Below are 23,895 nucleotides of genomic sequence, written 5' to 3'. Positions count from 1 at the left end.
GCCAATCAAGATCTTAATGCACTGTATTCTGTATAAAGCACTGTCCGATTCATGTTTTGCACTAAAAACGAACTCTTAAATCTCTATCCAGTCAGTTTCAACAACAGTTTGACTGATTTTTTTTCCTTGAAAAGGGAATCTTTATGGGAAACTCAGAAATGTTAACCTGTGAACATATTTAGTTTAATGTGAGGTGTCAAACAGCATCTCATAGAAAAGCTAGATAAAAGATAACTTTTTAGTTACTGAACCATTTTAAAGGAATATTCCCAGTTCAACACAAGTTGATTTCAATCGACAGCATTTGTGGCATAATGTTGATTACCACAAAAATGTATTTCGACTTGACAATAGAAGTAAATAAGGGGTTAATTTCTTGAGGGTTTAAATGAAGAAATGTGAAGCTTATAATTTCATAAAAGCACTTACATTAACTCTTCTGTTAAAACTGGTGTATTATATAAGCTGTAAAGTTGGTTAAATCGTTGTTTTTACGGTCATTTTAGGGTTTTACAGTGTTGCGTCGTCATTGCACCGAAGTTGTACATTTGGATATAACTTCACACATTAAAGGTTAGTAAGTGTAAAATCATGTTAACACGCATATTGTTTACGTCTTGTGGATATACTTTCTAAACTTTTCAAGTATTGTAACGTTTACAGATTGGCCCCATTTAATTCCATTGTAAGTGCCTCACTATAACCTAGATTTATAGGTTGTTTTTTTTTTTAAAGAAAAGAAGGGAAAAGTCAAAATGCATTTTGTAATAATCAACATTATGCCAACAATGCTGTCGATTTAGCTTAACTTGTTTTGAATATTCCTATAGATAGCACTATGGAACACACGGCATTCCAATTAAGAGAATTTGGAACCTGTTTCCTAAGCAATGTAATGTAGATACAGTAAGGGTGTCTTATTTGACAATCAAATAAAAATAAAAAAAATTCCCTGTGAAGGATGTTGAGGCTTCAATGTTGAAACCCCATATTTTTGGCACTGTAATGTTTGTTTTCAAATTATTCTTATTATTTTTATTGTAAAATTGAGTCTATGTATACATCATTATTGTAAAGGCTTTGTCATGTTAAAAATATTGGCTGAAGCTATTGTTACCATATGCACTATATGACAATGACTCACAAATGTGATATTAAAAAATAAACATTTCAGAACAGAATCTGCATGTCTGAACTTGCAACACATGACCTCTTATATCATAAACACAGACACTGGCTACTAACATTGCATAAAAAAAAGACTTATGTCTCATTTGGTGTATTTTAAAATAAATTCAGAAACAACAAAAGACACATTTACGTCATAGTTGTCCCTTCGGGCAAACCTTTGTCACTAAAACCTCTGTGAAATGTAAAAATGCTGATCAGTGCATTTGTTCACAAGTGTTTGTCAGCATGTCCCCAAGCTCACATGCAATTACCAATGGACATCCCCAGTTCATCCCAGCCATGCGGCACTTTAAGCCCCACATACAAGATTTGAGCTGGATTAGTCATCAATAATTTGGAGTTGCTGGGGCGTGTCTGATCCCAGGCTGGTACAAAAGCCTCCTGGCTGTGCCCACCTCTTCCTTAGGTCCAAGTGTTGTGTGTCTGTGAGAAGCGAAACTTTCGCCTGCACAGCAGACCAATTGGGCTTCTAGAAAGATCTTTAAACAGACTCTCCAGTCTATAGATCTCTTTTCCAAAACAGTCAGTTGAGCAATGGGGAATTCTACGGGCTGCACCGTGGACGACCTGCAGGCCGTTGAAATGCATCTTTGGTATAAGAAGTTCATGACCGAGTGTCCATCGGGTCAGCTCACACTGCATGAGTTTAAACAGTTCTTTGGACTCAAAGGTCTGGATTCAGAAGCCAATGCCTACATTGAGCAGATGTTCCGCACCTTTGACATGAACAAGGTGAGTGAAAGACGTGTAAAAATAAGGCTGGATATTAAGAGTCCCGAGAGTTTGAAAAAGAATATTTGAGGAGAGACGGATTATTTGATCTATCAGTTTTTATTAAAATACTGGCTATAATATGCAGGTTTTCAGGGTCATTACATTCTGTTACATCAGTCTTAAAACCTTGTTTTCTAGGTTCATGTCAGACTGATTTATCCTGATGTATCCCAAAAGTTTTACTTCAGAGATTTTACTGGAGACTTACCAGTTTGAGTGGAAAAAATTCAGTTTGGTCCAAAAGTAATGATATGCCATTATACACTCACCGAGTACTTTATTATGAACACCTGTACACCTACTTATTCATGAGATTATCAGTGCAATGCATAAAATCATCAGATACAGGTCAGGAGCTTCATAAAATTTTCACATCAACCATCAGAATGGGGAAAAAATGTGATTTCGATCGTGGCATTATTGTTTTCACGCACAACAGTCTCTAGAGTTTACTCAGAATGGTGCTAAAAACAAAAAAAATCCAGTGAGTGACAGTTCTGCAGATGGAAACACCTTGTTGATGAGAGAGGTTAATGTAGAATGGCCAGACTGGTTTGAGCTGACAGAAAGGCTACGATAACTCAGATAACCACTCTGTACAATTGTAGTGAGCAGAATAGCGTCTCAAAACGCACAACACATCGAACCTTGAGGCGGATGGGCTACAACAGCAGAAGACCACGCCAGGCACTTTATTAGGACCACAGTGTTCCTAATAAAGTTTACATGGATTGTATACCAGCCAGGTTGATTAATCAACTAATATTTGGCCATTTTGACTGTGCTCGTACGATTAACAGAATTCGTAATTCCTCTTTGTGTCAGTTTTAAATCTACCGACAGCCTTGTCAATGATAATGCACCTACTTTTTTCTGTTTTCAAATATTCTTGGTGAATTTCAAGTGAATACGGTGTGATAATTTTAGATAGACACTGACAGTATAGACAGACAGACAGGTTTTGTCGACCACCATCCAAAAGTACACAGTATTAACATCCAAAGTACATTCATTTGTAGAATCAGATGAGCTTGGATTTTGCATATTGTACTGTCTGGCTTAGTATTTATAGTGCTATATTTGGCACTTCCAGTCTGCTTTCATTTACAATGACTCATATCAGTACAACAAATAATGGGCTTATCTATGAGATTAAGATTTAGAGATTGTTAAGGACTGTATTATGGAGACTGATCCCCATTTACTGTGCATGCAATAACAGCTGCATTCTTTTTTAAAGTCAAAACTGTTCTCATAATAAGGTCCCAATGGGATTTTAGGCACAAAAACTATTATAAGACCAATGGTAGTTCTTGATATTAGTTCTCGTATCTTGATATGAGCGTTTGATACAAGAATTTCAGCATGTACCAATGTGATTTCAAATATACTCACAACTTAATATGGGATATAATTAAAATGTCATTAACTGCCTGTTTATTTTAATATGCATCACTAACCTAAACTTATCATGTTTAATCAGAAATATTTAATTGTATTTGGGTAGTTGACAAAGAGTATAATGTCTAGTATGACCTTTTTTTTATTTGAGCTAACATATGTATGTATAAGATAAAGCGTCTAGACGCTCTGACTGGTCACTGTTTTTATTTCGTTTTTTCCACCCTTTTTTTTTTTAACAATATTTGCCTTCACAGTTAATTTTTAAACAGTCCTGTAGTATGCCAAATACATTTTTAAAACTACTCTCAATGAATATAAGTTCATAAAAGTTGCATGTATAATAAACTAATTAGAAAAATGCTGTTTAAAATAGTTTTAATTGGAGTGCAGCATATAACAGAATTTAATGTTAACTAACCATCATCACTTTATTATATACTGAAGCATTAAAGGCCTGTCTTATGGTTTAGTGGAGCAGGTCTTGTTTAAATTATTATGCAAATATCAAATATTATAGATATTCTATCTTGGAAAATAGATACACCTTGACAAATTACTCTAATGCCAGAAAAAGTATTCTCCAGATTCCTTATCTATTACTCAAGCATTTGCAACTAGAGAATCCAGTCCAAACAAAAAAAAACTTGCATCACCAAATTAATAAGCCGGAACACTGATATTGTCCATGACCTTCTCTCTGAGACTGCCCTAGACAGTCAGGATCTGAATTACACAAACAGAGGTGACACTCAGGAGAGAGTGTTGACCTGAGGATTACAGCTTTGACATGTGGCTGTCTGTCACACAGACGCACACCTGGGAATTGAAAGTAATCCTCCAGAGGGCAGCCTAATCCTCCTAATCGTGATCCGTATCACCTCCATCATCTGAATCAAGTAGCTCTTAATCTAAATATGTGAATTCAGGACCTCATGGGATAGCCTTTTTGATAATGCATCGTAGCAAAAAAGAAAGGGAATCTGATGTTTGATAACTGTGTCGTCACAAGGATGTAACCATATATTCAGGATTGGGGGGACCAAACATAATAATTAATAATCAACCATGTAAAAACCCCATATCAGTAGACCAATATTATGAATATTGTGGGGGACATGCCCCCCTCAATGTCTATGGTGGTTATGGCCCTGCGTCACAATGTCGGCTATTAATCTTAGTTTACTTGGCAGGGATAATATCTTCAAGCAGTAGGATGCAACTCTAGGAATTTTCTTGAGAAAAAAAATTTTCATGACACTTTGCACCCTTATAAATGCAATTAAGCACTGGCTGAAGAGGTTGTGCGCTGTGCCTAAAATTGCCCTTTAGCGATGGCCTTATTCAAATATAGCATGCCTCAAGTGCTGTATTGCTTAAATAAAGCCAGAGTTTCTTAATGTAATAATTTTACAGTTAATAAGTTTGTCTCTTTTGCAGGATGGATATATAGACTTCATGGAGTACGTGGCAGCTCTCAGTCTAGTAATGAGAGGCAAGATGGAGCACAAACTGAGGTGGTACTTCAGACTTTATGATGTGGATGGTAACGGCTGCATAGACAGACATGAGCTCCTAAATATCATCAAGGTTGGCAAGATAACACATGCAGAACTACAGCATTTAATACTGATGGTATGCTGTATACACATTATAAACACTCTGTTCCTCTTGGGTTAGGCCATCCGCGCCATCAATGGCAGTGAGACACAGGAACTGAGCGCCGAGGAGTTCACAAACCGGGTATTTGATAGGATTGACATCAATGGAGATGGTAAGTGCAATAAATCTTGGGAATTCTTCTTCAGGCATCGAAATGATAAAGCCTCAACATTTTGAATACATTGGAACTATCTTAAGAAATTGACAAATTTAGATAAAATCAAAGTATTTGATTATTTATTTATTTGGAATGCCCAATTCCCAATGCGCTCTAAGTCCTCGTGGTGGCGTAGTGACTCGCCTCAATCCGGGTGGCGGATTACTAATCCCAGTTGCCTCTGCGTCCGAGACCGTCAATCTGCACATTTTATCACGTGGCTTGTTGAGCGCGTTACTGTGGACACGTAGCACGTGTGGAGTCCCACGCTATTCTCCACAGCATCCACGCACAACTCACCACGTGCCCCACCGAGAGCAAACCACATTATAGCAACTATGAGGAGGTTACCCCATGTGACTCTACCCTCCCTAGCAACCGGGCCAATTTGGTTGCTTAGGAGACCTGACTGGAGTCACTCAGCACACCCTGGATTCGAACTCGTGACTCCAGGGGTGGTAGTCAGCATCTTTACTCGCTGAGCTACCCAGGCCCCCAAAGTATCGATTATTATTCCTATTATTTTTTAATACAAATTAATGTAGTAATTTTAACTCAACTTTATTAGGTTCATTAAACTCAATTTACTAAGGTTTATTTAATACATTTTCTTAAGTTGGGCCAACTTGTTATTTTTTATTTATTTTTTTTAAATCATTAGTATATGCCAGGTAAACAAGTGTAAGGAAAATTAAACTGTTGCTCAGTCAATTTAATAGCAACTGCTTACAGAGCTAAGCAGCACTCACATCAAGTATCCCGTGAAGTCAAAGTCCATCCTTAAGCTAAGCACAAGCACCAATATTCACCACAATGGTAACCTCCACAACTTCAGCATAACAAATACTCTTTTTAAATACCAATATAAAATTAAACATTAACAAATTTCCTCCTATTCTCATTTTGCTCAAAAATGCATAAAATAACACTTAATTTCAGTGCTTTTTCTTCATATCTACTCCCATGTAAAGCATACTGAGAAATGGAAATCCCCTGCCTAGTTTCATCAATGTTACATTAACACCACAATAAGTATACATGTAGTCCTAACTCAAACGGATTAAGTAAACTTCTATTTTACAAATTTAAAATAGATAGAACACAATGAAATTAAGTTGACAAAATGTTCTAGAAATGTTCATTTGCTCAGTAAATTGAACGAGCAGCAAAAATCAAATAAAAATAAATTCAGTACAATAAACAGGATATGATATCATGAGATTTAACATGATTAACTGTCATGAAAATAATGTCACAATGCAAAAAAAAAAAAAAAGAAAAAAAAAGTATTTGTTCTGAAAATATGTATAATTTTCTTTCTCCCCTATAAATGTTGGGGTGAAATATGACAATTCTTTGTGAGATTGACCCAACAGTTGTTAGATCCTCATTCTGTCCCTTTAATTCAACAGGCGAGCTGTCTCTAGAGGAGTTTGTAGCAGGGGCACGCAGTGATGAAGACTTTATGGAGGTGATGATGAAGAGTTTAGACCTCTCGCACATAGTGGCCATGATACATAACAGGAGACACAGCGTATAAGAGCCTGTCCACATTCACACATCTGAACGTCCTGTTCTTTTTTAGAATCTCACTGACTCTTGATCAACAAGCAAAAGCAACACCCGCTAAACAAACTACACCATCCTTACTGATTGGGTGAATGAGACTTTCTAATTATACAAACACTTTAAAGCACAAGCAACAGAGGCAAAGAGATTCAATTGGTGTGGGACATCCCACATCTAATATACTGTTTCTCATGAAACCGCCATCTCGAAAGACACAGAGGGAGGCTTCATGGGAAAAATGTCAGTATAATGTGGACAAGTCCATTTGTAGGGTTTTATTATTATTTATTACTTTTGGCCAAAAGAGATGAAAACGTTGTCGTCTTCTTTTTTATATATATTGCTCATACTAGATTTAAAAATAGCTGATTAATATCAGGTAAATGATAATATGCCCATAAACCAAAAAGATTTTGGGTTCAAATGTATATGAATGTATACATTTATATGAATGTACAATATATATTTTAGGTGCTGTGGCTGGTCACCATTTAACTTTTACCATCACCCCACATTTTCAACATTTGAATCACTTTTTAACTTGGAAGTTCACTTCAATAGCTACTGTATGCAATGGGTCAACAGACCTTTTAGAAGTACAAAAACGAGGTCATAAACTGCATGCATAGTTTGCAAATATTATATTGTCAATAAATAATACAATGTCTATGGAGTATAGCATGTCACAGCAGAGCTTTCAATGCTTGAAATGTCACGACACTACCCCAATACAACCTATATTAAGTCAGGAATATTTACTTGTGTAATAGATATGTACATAATGTGAATGTGGCTTGTGTGTTTGCAAATCTGTTAAACAGTTTCTTTAAAGCCATAGTCACTTTAAAAAGGTGCCTTCTGTTGTAGGACTACAGTATCTGTTTTAGTCTTGTTCATGAACTGCTTGTGCTTCTATTTGTACATTATATGTAAAATATAATAAATAACACTGGTCTAAGCTCATGCATGAAATAATTAATTGCAGACACCGAAATTACCCTTTGCCCTTTTCTTTGTTTCAAACTACGTCAGTCTGTGAGAATACTTGAGTCACATTTTGGAGCCTTTTTAACAATGGTCCCTCAGTTTCTATGACAACCGCAATCTATTACCATGGAGACCTGGCAAGTCAGACGCAGCTCACACCAGCTGCCTCGCAAAAGCTGAGTTAAGAGACCGCTATACTAAAACAACCTCCATTTCAATCACTTACACTTCAGTGAACGCACAAATCCTTTCTACTGGCCTTCATTTTGCAGTTGTTTTGTTTGTCTACCACTGAGAGAGTGACTGTTATTCAAGCTTGCTTTGCCATCTTGTTTCGAAGGATAAGTAGGTCATTTCTCAAAGCAGAGCTGTCCTTGGTCTACAAAGGATAGAAATATTTAATAGAGATGCATCACTCAGTTTAAAAGTGGTTGAAGAGAGATATGTAACTGTGAGATTACCTTGAGGTTTGGGAGAGATGTGATGTCAGCCATCGACAAGAGAAATGCTGAAAAAACAATGCATCAGCATACATGAACATTAAGAGATAAGACTAAAACCTACAGAATATGTGTCAATTATTTTAATTGAATAAAATCAATTCTAAATAGAGCTCGTACCTTTCACTGGCTCTTGCCGTAATACACTTTGAGCAAATCACACATCAGAGCCCCTCCCATTCTCTTTGAATCCACATATTACAGTATGTACCAAATCACCCTTAACGCATTACAGTATATGTATAATTAAAAAGAGATCTGAAAACCAATGCCAAAAAAGTACAATCAGACACATTATTATAATAACAAATTAGCTATTTTTTATTTTTATGGAACAACTTTATGTTATGTGACCCATCAACATACCAAACCCACCATTTTCCATTTGAGAAAGGAGTAAGCCTTGTTTCAGTCTCTTTTGCATGAACTGTATTGGACTAAAAAATGACCGAAGTGTAGATCTTAGGTTTCTGGAACCTTGCTGCTTCTGCCGTCCATCCACGTAATTCCAAGTGCTTTGTGCATTCAGAGGCCTGCTTCATGTCCACAGGCTCACAGGAAGTCATACAGATACTTTACCACATCGAAATTTACAGTTCTAGGATGAAGAAAACCCAAATGTCACCAAGCTGGTAAGCAAACTATGAGATACAATAGCAGCTATCAACCTGAGACCATCACATACACACATCTGGAGATCGAAAGAATGAAGTCCAGTGATACTGCACATTTGTATTTGGGTGAGTCTAGCTGGTTATCGTGTCCCACCAGAGAAGCTGAAGAGTAACTAGAGACGTGATCTGCAAGACACATCAAACTGACTAATGACCATTTCTGTTCAGGATGGAACCCAAATCGCACCTCGAGTGCAAAAATGGTTCCCACTCTTTTGACCGATGAATTTTCATGACTTTCTAAGGATTTTTTGAGTTGTTCGTGATTACTTGATAAGGATTCTACACATAATTTTATAAAGACTGCACTCAAACAGAAAACAACTTCTAGCTGATTAAATCAAAATTATATTTACTACAGGACATTTCCATGACTTTTAAAGGTTGCTGAAGGTTTTGAACTTTTTCAAGCCTGGAAATCACAACTTTAAAATTCCCTGATATTTTTCAGCCAATTATTACACTTCTGTCTATCATACTTCATAAACTTGGATAAGGCTGATTTATGCCCTTCATTTCTCCAAGAAAATTAACTACAGCATCTTGACTTCATAAATAAATCGTCTATAAACTAGCATGAAAATTAAAGATGAAACACTGCCTCCAAGTGTCCAATTTGAGTGAAAGTCTTATTTTTGTTTCCACAATGCATACAGTATAAGCCATGTTTAATTACCCCATCTGAGCTGACTAATATTAATGGAATAGCCTATCTTTACCTGAAACATAACAATTTGCCAAAACACTCATTTTAAAAGAATAGTTCCCAGATTTATTTTTTTCTTCTGCAGGACACAAAGATATTTAGAAGATTTTCACCACTGAAATCACTAGGCACGTTCATGATTTCAAGCTCGATTACACTTTCTTAGTGCTTGATGCATGCGCAGAGCTAGGGCTGTCACGATCCTGAAATTTGGCTGATAAAAAAAAAATGTCAAACAAATAATTGGGATTATGATGATTAATTGTCTATTTTAGGGCTCTCAGGATTATGAATATTAATTTTCTGTATACAAATATAAAATATACAAATATTTCTTAAAATATCTGTTCTCTTTTTGGTCAACTTTAGTCTTGGTCCATTTTGTATTTACACTGTTGTTGTTGGAACCGGCCCAACCTGAGTAGCTATTATATTATACAGGTATGCAAACTCATGAGGGGCGAAAAAGGTGAGACAACCACTGGTCCGTGAACATGTTCTCCGGGGATATTTTTTTAAAGAATAAGCTAAAAGCAGTGGTTCATGCATAGGGCTGAAATGATTAGTCGACCTTATCGACAACGTCGACAAAAAAAAGGTGTCGACAAAATTATTGATTCATAATTTAATTATTTACTTATTTTTTATCTCATTTAACGTAACATGAGATCACATTAAACTAATGATGGTGCACGAGAGCAGCACTGAAGTTCACGCCTGACTGAAGAGAGGAAGAAAACAGCTCACAGTCCAGACGCACACTAAACTTTCCAAACAGCTTCAGGTGATGTAGATCGCAAAGTATGAGGGAATTATATAAAAATATAAAATAAGTAAATACAGAAGCACTCTCGTTGTGGAATAAGCAGAACCGGAGCTGCTGCTTCACTGAAGCAAAACTTACGTGTCGAGCGTCTTTAAAGGAAACACCCCGGCGTTACCTCTTTAATATAATGCATTATAGCTTTATTAAAGTTCAAATAATACAGAAGCAGGTCATGTAAATAACTACAAACTCCGAAACTGGAATTTCTCTGTGCGGTCAGCACCTGTGAGTTGCGTGAAGTGTCCCGATCTAAGGGGGAGAGATTGAAACTGCACACGGCTGGTGCACACTCTGTCGCAGGGTTGCTCGTCCCTCGAGCAGGTGCTTGCTGCAGCTAGATTATAACGTGATGGCCCGTGACTTATTAAATCATAATATATATGTCACTGTGTATTTCTTATCGTGAAGAAAATTGGCACTACGCAGCTTTATTAATAAGAGAGAGTTTTTTTGTGTGTGTGTGTGTGTGTGTGTGTGTGTGTGTGTTAAAGATGGATTGAAGTGAACGGAAAGGTGAGAGAGGGTAGTGTTTGCCCGAATATTCATTGCAACAAAATACGTTTTTATTTGTTTTTGTTTTGGCTTGTTTTCCAATATAAATATCTAAAACTCCTTTAAAACAGCGTACATTTATTCTAGCAGTTATATTGCAGAAGAAAACATTGTTATCTGAGAATGTTGAATATAATATTAAAAATGCAGACATTTTAAAATATCTAAATATCCTTTAAAAAAAGATGCATTCACTTGAGAAGCAGCATATAAGATATTTAGACTTGCTTTTAGAGAACAGATCTTGAATATAAGTATATTTTGTCTTTACTGCACTCGCAGAAGTATAACCAAGTGAAAAAATTCGCTTTTATACAAAATACGCTGATATTTGTCTCTTAAAGCAAGTCTAAATATCTTATATGTAGCTTCTCAAGTAAATGTTTCTTGTTTTAAGGATTTTTAGACAATTATAAATGGAAAAAAAGACAAAAACACTTGATAACAATGGGATTTTTTGCAGTGAATTTCTTTACTGAATTAAATGTAATAAAAAGTATTTTTTTCCCTTTCAGTGAATGTCATTTAGAGGTATTTTTAAAAGATGATTTTGTCCTCTTTATTGTTAGTAAGCACGTTTAATACATCCTTTTAAGTTGGGGCACAAGCTGAATAATCGGTTAAGAGCTAATGATTAATAGTTGCAATAATCGCCGAATAGTCGAATAATCGTTCTAATAATTGTTTGATTAACCGATTAACAAAATAATCGTTAGTCACAGCCCTATTCATGAAGCGTCTCAGAAAGCGTCACAGTGGGCAATTTTATAAGTTTGTCATGCAAGGAAGCGGGAGATGTGAAGAATAAACACTGAAAAAAAAATTCAGAAAAGAAAATATTGCAATTGCTTTAATTACAGAAAGTAATAAAAGGACTCGTTTACGTTAAGGTCTTATTTTATTGGTGAATGTCATTAATTACTGTAGTTCTATAACTGGAGTCTCTGGATACTCGTAAACAATAAGGTTATATTTAATTAAAAGAAATGTTCACACATTCAATATCTCTTCATAAATTTGGAGAGTTTTTAAATATATCTTGTTGCTTTAAACTCTCAAAGACATCATTTGTGAGGCAAAAACGTGTGAAAAACACTGTGGTGTAAAGCTGGAGCCAGGGTTGCGCTGACGCATCACTCCATTATGTATTTGGTAGCTCTGACGCGAGTCACGTGAAAGCCCTTTAATGTGTATAAACATCAGTCACTTTTACACATTAATAGCTCTCCTTTTGCTTTTTCTTCTTAATGAACAAGGCAGACACACATGCCGATGCCTAAGTAAATGAACAACTTGCCCCTTCAGTTTGTTTTTAAAATGAGACTTTTCATGAGTGCCGCTTCTTCAGAGCCCTTCACGCTCCACTCCTGTCAGATGCAGAATCACTGTACACACGCTGCTGCAGCTGTAATCAATCATGCGATTTGCCTCGGTAAGACTGCGACTGCCAAGCATGCGACTGGCCGCTGCTGTAATCAATCACGCGGGAGAATAACATTTGCCATTACACAATCGTTAAATGAAAGTAAAACTGGAGTGCTTTGCACTGACTAAAATCCTCGTTTATATTTTCATGAGTATTTCACAGGTGTCACGGGTATTTTGCCGTGGGTATAATCTCTGCAGAAGGCACTTGCATCAAAGGGCTTCAAGTCTGGTTCAGAAGCAGTTCATCTTGACGCATTCTTCAGAAGCTGCACTCAGTGTGGTCCACGGTGTGACACAGTGAGTTGAATTGAATAAGACACTCAAACACACCGTTCATTCACTTATTTGGACAGTAAAATTGGATTGGAATTTAAAGTGCACAATAATCGCAGTTATCTCAAATAATCGTGGTTAGATCAAATCAAACCAGATGATTAATTAATAATCACGACAGTCCTACGCAGAGTGATAGATGACGCTAGGCAGTGTAACCGAGCTTGAAATCATGATCGAAAAGGAGACTGCCGATGTCAAGATTTATAGTGAAAATTGAGTTACATTTCGATCTGTTCTCACCCAAAACCAATTAGATCGCTTCTGAAGATATGGATTAAACCACTGTAGTCTTCTGGATTACTTTTATGCTACCTTTATGTGCTTTTTGAAGCTTCAAAAAGTTTTGGACCCCATTCACTTGCATTGTATGGACCTACAAAGCTGAAATATTCTTCCTAAAATCTCTGTGTTCTGCAGAAGTAAGAAAGTCATACATACCTGGGATGGCAGGCAGGTGAACTATTAATTTAATAAATTAAATTACCTGTGAAAAGATACTGGCTGTAGGTGCAACTCTGCTGTCAACCTCACTGTAGAATATGGGCAACAATGTGTCAAGTGGAAAAGGCTTCAGTCCTAATAGATGGTTACTAGTCTGCAGGAGACAAACAAAAATTGAGAAAATAGACAGACCGAGAGGCGCAGAGAGAAAGATGGAGAGATAATGCATGAGGTCTAAGTAGCAATCCCTCACCTTCTCATGTTTCATTAAGAAATATGTCTTTTTTAGTTTCCCGTGACTCTGTGACAAAAAGAAAAAGCCATTCTTTAGTGATCAGATTAGTTCATGGTGGTACATTCAGATCCATTGAGATAAAAAAAAAGACATCCTTTAACAAACTGAAATATCATGTTGGAATTAAAAGATTTTAGTCAGACCTATGACAAAGAAGCGTTGATCTGTGCAGGTGGGATTATAGGATGCCAGGTAAGCAGCGATCAGAAGAAACTTGGAGTAATAAGGCAGCTCTATGTAAGCATGGGCTGATAAACCTATAAAGGCAGAGAGAGACTTTTAACTGGGGAAATGGATTTCCATTGGCAACCCTCTACGATCACGTTGGAGAAAGAATCGTCATTGGCTAGTAAATTTTTGTTTTTACTCGCCAGACTTTTGATGACATGTAAGCATAATGTAACTAAAAAATATGTTAAGCAAACTGAGAGAGGGGGCCTCTTCATATATATTCACACAATATAGTATATTGTCATTTTTTATATATATTTTGCTTTATGATTTTTATCACATTTTAGCTTGTACAAAAATTTACAAATTTCACATTCTATAAATTTATATGATGTCATGAAATTGCATTTTTGATAATGATACAAGCTGTTGTCACTGTTTGAAATTTCGTACACATTTATCAAAACAATTCACAAGGTAGGAACCTAATAATGAAAATTAGGGGTCACGACTGTGAAATCTGGCTGACAATTAATTGTCAAACAAATAATTGCGATTATGACGATTACTTGCCTGTTTTAGGGCTATGATGATTAATTGTCTGTTTTAGGTGTTTCACGAATATGATGATTAATTACCATACAAACTCACTATGTGTGCTTCATGCACACAACAAAGTCATTTATACAAATTCAGCTTGGGTCATATTATAAAACAAGGGTATATGATTTCCTTTTTAGGCTTCAAAAATGTATGAATGACAGTCAAATATAAAAGTATAACATTTAAAATAATTAAAATAATATTTTAATTATAAAAATATGTCTAAATAACTAAAATATATCTCTCTTATTTGTCCGGTTTACTTTTGATCCATTGGACTTTTTCAATGTTTTGTTTTCTTTTGTAACCCAGCCAACCTGTATAGCCATTATATTATATTATATTATATTATATTATATTATATTATATTATATTATGCAATAGTAAAATATTTCTGCCTTAAATTCTTCACTTTCACACATTATTTTAAGGCTCTCTGATTAACTCACAAGCCCTTAATTCTCGTGAAGGAAGACTTTGAGATTCTGTTTCTTGCATTTTATCATCTCCACAGAAATAGAGCAGGGCATCTCCCACAATGACCACAGACATTTGCCATTACATGGCCGTTATGTGAAACTGGAGCGCTTTGTGTTCACAAAATGAATACGTTTATACCTTGTTTATATTTTCGTGGGAGTTTGGCGCAAGCCTCTGTAGACGGCGTGCACAACAGAGCGCTTGAGAAGTGGTTCGTCTTCACACGCTCTCAAGAGAGCTGCACTTGTGACGTTCCCTGAGATGCTCGGAGTTCAACTGAATGAGACCCAAGTGCTTTTTCCTGCGCGCTCATGAGACAGCATGCAGGGAAAGACGAGGCTGAATTCAGCTTCTTAATCAACTGCTTTTTAGTCAGTTAAAGGGCCTTGGTGCTTCAACACTACACAACTCTATCACTGGCGAGTGAAATGTTAATATTTACTTGCCAGTGGCTAAATTTACTCGCATATGTGAGTGATTTACTCGCAATGTAGAGGGCTGATTGGCTAAAAGGAAATTAAGAAAACAGATTTGCAAAAAAGATTAATTTCATGGTCTACATATGAAGGAACAAATTACAAATTGTTTACAAATTAAGCAATTAGATTTCATAAATACATTTTTGAATCATGCAAGAAAACTGTGCAAGAAGTCCAATTTGCTGCCAGGCAAAAATACGCTCACTTAGAAAACTACAAACAAGATACACAATTTGAGTTATCATGTCCATAGCACAAATGCTGCAGGACCAATTACGTACCAAAGTTTAAAGGACTCGTCAGGACAGCCCATCAGCTAATGAGTGTTGAGAGGGCAGTTAAAAGTAGAAATCCTGAAAAAGCACTGGACCCAGTTTTTATCAGGACCTGGCAGCTCTTGGCAGGGCCAGCAGATGGCCTGTGTGTGCGTGACCGAGGGCTCTGCTGTCCCGTCTGATCGTGCAGACAAGCGAGTTTGTGTGTGCGTACCTCTCAGGGTTGTGGCCTCCTTTTCGTCCATCTGCTGCTGCTCCCATTGGATGCTGATTGCAGTAAATGCAACACAAACTCAGTGATTGAGATGACACATTGCTTAGGAGACAGCTCATGCACAGTCACAACTGTGAACACTTTACAAGAATCACTCAGCACTAACAAACCTGGACACCTCTCGGAGGTAAGCCGTCTGCATGGCTTTCTGCAGATGGGGCTCAATGTTTCTCCATAACTTGTGAATATCAATCTCTTTGTCTGAAGGAAAAACAAAACATCATTTTAAACAAAGAGTAATGACACTGTTCAAAAGATGGAGTGTAATATTTTATATACTAGGGCTGTCAATCGATTAAAATATTTAATCGAGATAAATTGCATAGTTTTTTGGGGTTTTTTTAGTAAATGCATTAACAGATCGAAGAAAACTGAAAAACAGGCCTATGTGAAATTAATAGTTGAATAGTTTGAATGGATGGCTCAAAACGTAGATTTAGACAACAGCGCCTTTACTCTTCTCACTTGCTAAGCTCTGATGGTTTCGATACGTTTTTAAACATTACACAGAACAAAATCAAACAGATATAATGGCAAATGGAATAAATGCATTAACAACTTTAAAAATAAATTATTCGTTAGCCATATTTAATTAATCGCATGCATTAACAAGTTAATTTTGACAGCTCTAATATATGACCATAAATGAGCATCAAGAAAGTCAAGAATTTCAGTGAATAACGCCTTGAGTTTCGGTCTTTTCCTCACCAAAAAACAAAACAAAACAATAACTATTGCACAGCTTTAAGAGACTTGGAATATACCAAACAAGAATGGATGACTTTATTAATACATTTTTGGAGCTGGACAACCCCAGTCCTAATCCACGTATAACAGCTTGGGCATTTGATTAAAGTCGCTGTGCAGTGCCTTAATGAGCACAGTTCGATTTGGTGTTTTGACGTATTTCCAACTGGAACAGGAAGTGGGTGAGGAACATGTTGAACGACTCGTCCCATTTAAAAAAATAGCCAATAGGCTTTAGTATACAGCCACACACACATACTTGCGTTGCCGCGTCCCATTCAGAAGTGATTATCCCTATGTCCTATTCCCTTCGAAGACAATTACCCTCCAATTTGAGAGCTTCAGATGGCTGAAAGGTGATAACAGTTAGTCAGAACTCACTTTTTAAGAGATTCTTATTGGAAACTCTGTTTGGAACGACCCTAAAGCATGGATTGTGCTCCCTTCGAAGTGCCCTGCAAAGGCATGATCAGCGTCAGTTAGAACACAGCCAGATGCGCTGAACAGTTGTTCGAGGAAGGTGCGTTCTCGTTTTAGAAAGCATTTGATTGGACAAGGCTTCTCTACCTCTATGTGAAGTCTTTTTAGCAGCAGGAGAGGGACTGCAGATTTTAAATGCTTATATCTTCCATGTTTAGAAGTATCCTAGCATATAGATGTGGACTTAAAAAAGGAAAAATTAATTTTGATTTCCTGGAGTCTTTAAAGAACTTTATGTTCTGCAGAAACACCCAGACAACAAATATCATACAGTTTCTAAACAACATGAGGGTGAGTAGGTGAGACATTTGATTTTTTGGTGTATGTCCTTTTAATGGAGCCAAAAAGCATTGTAATATTAACTGGAATGATCACTCAACTGTCTTGAGTTTAAATACTTTACCTTCTCCTTTCTCCAGGGGTTCAAAGAACTTGGGGAAATTCAGTGCAGCCTGTTTAAAATAAATAAGCTAGATTCAGTACATTAAATATATTTAAGAGGCTGGTAAAGCAGCAAAAGCACCATTTGGTTTATGACTGCCTGTGCACCATAAAATTGTCTATACAAACTAACTGCTTGGCTAAATACTGCAGACTTAGATTAAGGGTGTGTGTGATCTCACCAGGTGCCTGAGCTCTCTCAGATCATGGCACACAGAGAAAAACACTCCCAGCAATATATTGATGTAGGAGGCATAGAGCTCAGGGGTGTAGGATGGGTGATGGTTCCGAGACAGGATCTGTACTAGCTCCGCTGAGGGACCAGACAACAGTTTTACCTCAATCACTCCTTTCATGCCTGAATGCAGTCATCCCAACTCTATAGATATGAAATCTAACAGACAATATCAAATTGATCAACATCTGACCAGTTTGAGTGTCTGATTGGTCAATTAGTGCTAGATTAAGCAGTACATGCCAAATCAAAGCTTAACTGGATACCCATCCCTCATTATAACAGATCTTTTGTCCCCTCTCACATCTGTTATAGCGTGTCTGAGTGGTAAAATATTTGGAGTTCAGCTGTTTGTAAAGCCACACAAAGTCTGACAACGACGGCAGCAATGGCGAAGAATCTGGGCCAAAAAGGCCAATAACACCTGGTGAAACAGTAGCCAGGGAGACACACACTCCACACAGTCCACAGAAGCATAGGGAATCTGTATACAACACAAAAGTGAGAATCAATGCCTCTTACTCTTAAGAAATCATTTAGAAGACACTTTTGCCCAAAGCAGTATACACAGAGGTAGACCGATATATCGGTTTTGCCGATTAATCAGTGCTGATAGTTGCTTTTTGGAACTATCGGTTATCGGCAAAAATCTACGGTTTTACCAAAAAAGAACTATTGGCAAATGTCTAAATTTGACAATAGTTCATTTTTTTGTGTGTGTGTTCCTCTGTGGTCAGCACTGCAGGGTTCTACACTTAAAACAGTGTGGTTCTATAGTATAACAGCGGCCTCAAGAGGTGAAAAAAATATGGGGGCCTGGGTAGCTCAGCGAGTATTGACGCTGACTACCACCCCTGGAGTTTGCGAGTTCGAATTCCAGGGCGTGCTGAGTGACTACAGCCAGGTCTCCTAAGCAACCAAATTGGCCCGGTTGCTAGGGAGGGTAGAGTCATATGGGGCAACCTCCTTGTGGTTGCTTTAATGTGGTTCGCTCTCGGTGGGGCACCTGGTGAATTGAGCGTGGATGCCGCAGTGGATGGCGAAGCCTCCACACGCACTATGTCTCCGTGGTAACGTGCTCAACAAGCCACGTGATAAGATGCCTCCGAGTCACTACGCCACCACAAGGACTTAGAGTGCATTGGGGATTGGGCATTCCAAATTAAAAAAAAAAACAAAAAAACAAAAGAGGTGAAAAAAAAAGAGGTGAAAAAAATAATCACTGACACCTCCATGTGCTGGATCTTAATCTTTCATCATTGACAATATTCATCCATATTTTTATCCTCACTTCAATGCATATTTTGATTAGATGATTAAGTGTTCTAAATTGAAGCTAAGACATGCAAAGAAAAATGAGACAATATAAAACCTTGCCCATCAGCACATACAGTGGCTGTGTCTCGTTTGGAAGGCTGCGTCCTCCGGAGGTCGCATTTGATGGTCGCATACGTCATCGAGGCTGTCTCGTTTCAGAAAAGCGAGTAGCACACTTCGAATGCAGCCTTCTTTCACAGGAATTCGGAGGATGCATGAGGTGTATCCTTCGTGGGCACTCACAACCCACAATTCTTTGCTTCAACGCAAATGTCTAAAAAGAATTATGCCAATTTGCCCGTAAATATGATGTTCAAATGCAAGGATTGTTAATTCCCAAGTTGAAGTACCTCAGTAGATGGGTGTAGAGTATATAATATGTATAATTATATTAATATACAGTTGTTGGCAAAAGTTTGCATACCCTGGCAGAAATTGTGAAATTTTGGCACTGATTTTGAAAATATGACTGATAACACAAAAAAAAAAAAAAAATAAATAAATATTTTTTTTAAATAAAGTCTTTTATTTAAGGATAGTGATCATATGAAGCCATTTATTATCACATAGTTGTTTGGCTCCTTTTTAAATCATAATGATACCAGAAATCACCCAAATGGCCCTGATCAAAATTTACATACCCTTGAATGTTTGGCGTTGTTACTGCCACACAAGGTGATACAGACAGATTTAAATGGCAATTAAAGTTTAATTTCCCAAACCTGTGGCTTTTTAAATTGCAATTAGTGTCTGTGTATAAATAGTCAATGAGTTTGTTAGCTCTCACGTGGATGCACTGAGCAGGCTAGATACTGAGCCATGGAGAGCAGAAAAGAACTGTCAAAAGACCTGCGTAACAAGGTAATGAAACTTTATAAAGATGGAAAAGGATATAAAAAGATATCCAAAGCCTTGAAAATACCAGTCAGTACTGTTCAATCACTTATTAAGAAGTGGAAAATTCAGGGATCTCTTGATACCAAGCCAAGGTCAGGTAGACCAAGAAAGATTTCAGCCACAACTGCCAGAAGAATTGTTCGGGATACAAAGAAAAACCCACAAGTAACCTCAGGAGTAATACAGGCTGCTCTGGAAAAAGACGGTGTGGTTGTTTCAAGGAGCACAATACGACAATACTTGAACAAAAATGAGCTAAACGTATTTTTTACGTTTAAGAAAATAAATAACTTTCCTTCTATTTATGGGGTGCCCCAACCCATTCACATTCCACGTGGAGAGAGACAATCCAATCCACTCATACTAACATTTGACATTTTGACATATTAGAAAAAATAGATTGTGTGTCAAAATATATTTGAAATATTGTCTTCCTAGAACAGTTAAGGATCAGTCACCGGTTTATGACATAAAAATAATTCAAACTAGCAAAGTGCGCAGAGCTCACCGTTCACACTTCCGAACCTCGCATGGCGTCACGTGATTCCTCCATGTTTTACTTCTTAATCATTGTGGCTCTGATGTGTCAGTAATTGACTTGATTTACATTTGACACTGTTATATGATGAAAAGCAACATGGAAGTAAACTATAGCAAGTGTGGCACATGAACAGTATGATATGGCTATTGTCATTTGGGTGTACTGCTAAAACAATGCAAGTTGTGTGTCTATTTATAATAAAAAAGAGCCTGAGAAAACACATATGTGTAGCTTTATGTATTGTGTGTAGCTTAATGTGTTTGACAGCCAGTTTTGTTGAATAATCTCTTTGATATATGAAATAAAACATCAAACTATATTATATTAAATTCTTTGTAATTTTCTTGAAGAAACATTTTTTGTGGAAATTTGACACTATCTGGGCATTTTGTAGATCCAGATAGTGATAGATATTCGTTATGGGTCTCTAAAGACCCGAGTATGTAATAATGTTTGGCAAAACATCCATGTATTTAAAGGTTAAAAGGTACCGTGTTGATATTATGAGTGACTGATATTGAGTAAGGATAAATTAATCACTGCATTTGCCAATGTTTTCCAGGTCAGTGGCTTCAAATCTAAAATATGTTCAGGGTTTCGTTTGAGGCACTCAGCAGCAAACAAATTAGATTTTCACAAGCAAAGCTGTATATTCCACTCAGACTGTGAAATAATCAGTCAGTGCATTTTACTTCTGGATGTACATGTTTATAAACCACACTTTTCAACACGATCTTACCTCCAGGTCCTTCACGATGGAGAGCACCATATGGCTCTTTCCAGTTGATCTATGGCCATAGATGAAAACTGAAGGATAACTGTACTGATCTGACTATTGACAGACAAAACGGCTATAATTACTAGGACAAGTTGACACTGAAATTGAGTAAGCACAAACTCCCTATAAACACTGATGAGCCAAAACATTATGACCACCTGCCTAATATGCTGTTGGTCCTCTGCGTGCCACAAAAACAGTGCTGACCCGCTGAGGCATGGACTCTACAAGACCCCTAAAGGTGTCCTGTGGTATCTGGCACCAAGACATTAGCAGCCTTGGATCAGACTTGTTGGTCCAGCACATACCACAGATGCTCAATCGGGGAATTTGGAGAACAGGGCAACACCTTGAACTCTTCATCATGTTCCTCAAACCATTCCCGAACAATGTGTGCCATGTGGCAGGGCGCATTATCCTGCTAAAAGAGGCCACTGCCATCAGAGAATACTACTGCCATGAAGGGGTGCACCTGGTCTGCAATGATGTTTAGGTAGTTGGCACGTGTAAAATTGACATCCACATGAATGCTCTGACCCAGGGTTTCCCAGCAGAACATTGCTGAGAGCAACACACTCCCTCCACCGGCTTGTCATCTTCCCACAGTGCATCCCAGTGCCATCACTTCCTCAGGTAAACGGCGCACATGTAAACGGCTGTCCATGTGATGTAAAAGAAAACGGAACTCATTGAACCAGGAGACCTTTTTCACTGCTCCAAGGTCCATTTCCGACGCTCGTGTACCCATTGTAGGTGCTTTCGATGGTGCACAGGGTTCATCATGGGCATTCTGACCGGTCTGCGGCTAGGCAGCCCCATACGCAGCAGGGTGTGATGCACTGTGTGTTGTGACACATTCCTCCGTAACCATCATACATTTTCTGTGACTTGTGCCAGAGTAGACCTTCTGTTGTTTTGGACCAGACGTGATAGCCTTTGTTGCCCTCGCGCATCGATGAGGCTTGGGCGCCCAACACCCTGTCGCCGGTTTGTGGTTTGTCCCTCCTCAGACCACTGTCAGTAGGTACTCACCACTGCTGACCAGGAGCACCACACAAGCCTTGCCGTTTCAAAGATGCTCTGACCCAGACGTCTGGCCATAACAATTTGGCCCTTGTCAAAGTCGCTCAGGTCTTTACTCCTGCCCATGTCTCCTGCATTCAACAAATTGACTACGAGAAATGAGTTTTCACTTACCATCTAATCTACTCTGACCTTAACATGTGGCCTTGTTAGAAGATGATCAACGTTATTCGCTTCACCTGTGAGTGGTCATAATGTTTTGGCTCATCGCTGTATATGTGCATAGTCCATTTCTAACATTTATGTCCCAAGCGTTGATTTTTGTTAACAGAAAACATTAAAGAAACTAGTGTGTGTGAAAAGTATGTGTTTAAGCGGGTACATTTTCTAAAAGTCCTTATGTCCAAAAGTGCCCGTTGTTGAAGAAACACTCAAATATTAAGTTTTAATCATACAATATCTCACCTCTCCCATGAGTGACAGTAGTGAGGTGACCTGTCTGAAAGTCAGAGAGCGCAGTGTGTCCTCAGGATAACCAACACAGTGCAGCGTTAAACGCCTTATCTGACCATAACAAAACATATATTCACATCAGTATTAGTACACAACTATTTGAAAATCCCCCAAACAGTGACGTTTCACCTAACTGGCTTCGACAATCATCACACTTCTCTACGAATAATTTTTTTTTTAATATCAAAACATGCAATACACTTTATATAATGTTGAAGCATTAATATTAATAAGAGTTTAGTAGCTTTATTTACAGTTGCAGAGTGTCCACATCCAGCACTTTACTATGTGCAGAGCTTTACGTAAATCACGCATTTGCGTCACTTCCGGAGAGGGCTGTGGGATTTGTAGTTCTAAAGCCTAAAGCCTCTTGAATTTAATTTTAAAAGTTTAAAAATGATAATCTATATAATTACCACATCGAAGGCGCAGATATACATTTATTTATGATTATAAAGAATGAATGTATGTTTGAAGTGATGCCAGTGTCTCTCTCTTCTTCTCTGCGGACGGGAGTGACAGGCGCATACTGAGTATATTCGGGTGTGCCAGAAATCTGCGCTGTGCGCTCGAGCGCTTCTCTCCATCCTCACGAGCGCGTCGCATTGAGATCTGCAGGAGCGGTATGAATCTCACCTCAGCATTTATTCTGTCCAACGAAATCACTGTGTATTGCTATATTGTGTTTCACTGCTTTGAGATGCGCGCATAGGATTAAGTCGGATGGACCGCGGGTGCTCAATAAAACAACCGAGAGGATAGAGATATTTTCGTTCGGTGCGCGTGAATCCGAGAAGAATGGACACGCATAATATGATGCAGTCCAAGTGTAGTCTTCTGAATGTGAGAGATTTCTGTTAAACACGACAGCAGAGAAAGATCTTTATATCTTATATTTGATCTTGGAAACATGCCGTTTGGATTGCATCAAATAGATTACTGTTTTTATTGACTACTTTTGTACATATATAACATATATCTTCTAAGGTTGGATTATTCTCAGATCTTCTCATTCGTCATCATTAAGTATTAATACGGCCATTTCCTTTGGGGGTATTGTTGCTGATACAGTGCATGCTCTTCATATCAGTGTAGTCATTTCTCTTGCTGTCCCAAGTGTGATTATTCACCTTAATGAGATT

At 37.6% G+C, this 23,895-nt stretch overlaps 1 protein-coding gene and 1 pseudogene across 1 annotated transcript; one reads left to right on the top strand and one right to left on the bottom strand.

Moving 5' to 3' along the window:
* Nucleotides 1-1,578: 1,578 nt before the first annotated feature.
* On the top strand, nucleotides 1,579-7,712 carry LOC127435431 (guanylyl cyclase-activating protein 1-like). The gene is made up of 4 exons (XM_051688926.1): nucleotides 1,579-1,923; nucleotides 4,807-4,956; nucleotides 5,047-5,140; nucleotides 6,598-7,712. The coding sequence occupies exons 1-4, from the start codon at nucleotides 1,726-1,728 to the stop codon at nucleotides 6,723-6,725; spliced, it is 570 nt and encodes a 189-aa protein (XP_051544886.1). The 5' UTR covers nucleotides 1,579-1,725; the 3' UTR covers nucleotides 6,726-7,712.
* Nucleotides 7,713-7,853: 141 nt separating this feature from the next.
* LOC127434917 (origin recognition complex subunit 5-like) lies at nucleotides 7,854-23,068 on the bottom strand (annotated as a pseudogene).
* Nucleotides 23,069-23,895: the final 827 nt, after the last annotated feature.

This window comes from Myxocyprinus asiaticus, chromosome 45 (assembly GCF_019703515.2).
Source record: "Myxocyprinus asiaticus isolate MX2 ecotype Aquarium Trade chromosome 45, UBuf_Myxa_2, whole genome shotgun sequence".
Taxonomy (NCBI): domain Eukaryota; kingdom Metazoa; phylum Chordata; class Actinopteri; order Cypriniformes; family Catostomidae; genus Myxocyprinus; species Myxocyprinus asiaticus.
This window is presented reverse-complemented; position numbering and strand designations above follow the sequence as displayed.

Excerpts from the sequence above, each read along its gene's own strand:
- LOC127435431 (XM_051688926.1), top strand. The coding sequence starts at position 1,726 with ATGGGGAATTCTACGGGCTGCACCGTGGACGACCTGCAGGCCGTTGAA. Across the intron at positions 1,924-4,806 it reads GCACCTTTGACATGAACAAG|GATGGATATATAGACTTCAT; the intron begins GTGAGTGAAAGA and ends TCTCTTTTGCAG. Across the intron at positions 4,957-5,046 it reads AGCTCCTAAATATCATCAAG|GCCATCCGCGCCATCAATGG; the intron begins GTTGGCAAGATA and ends CTCTTGGGTTAG.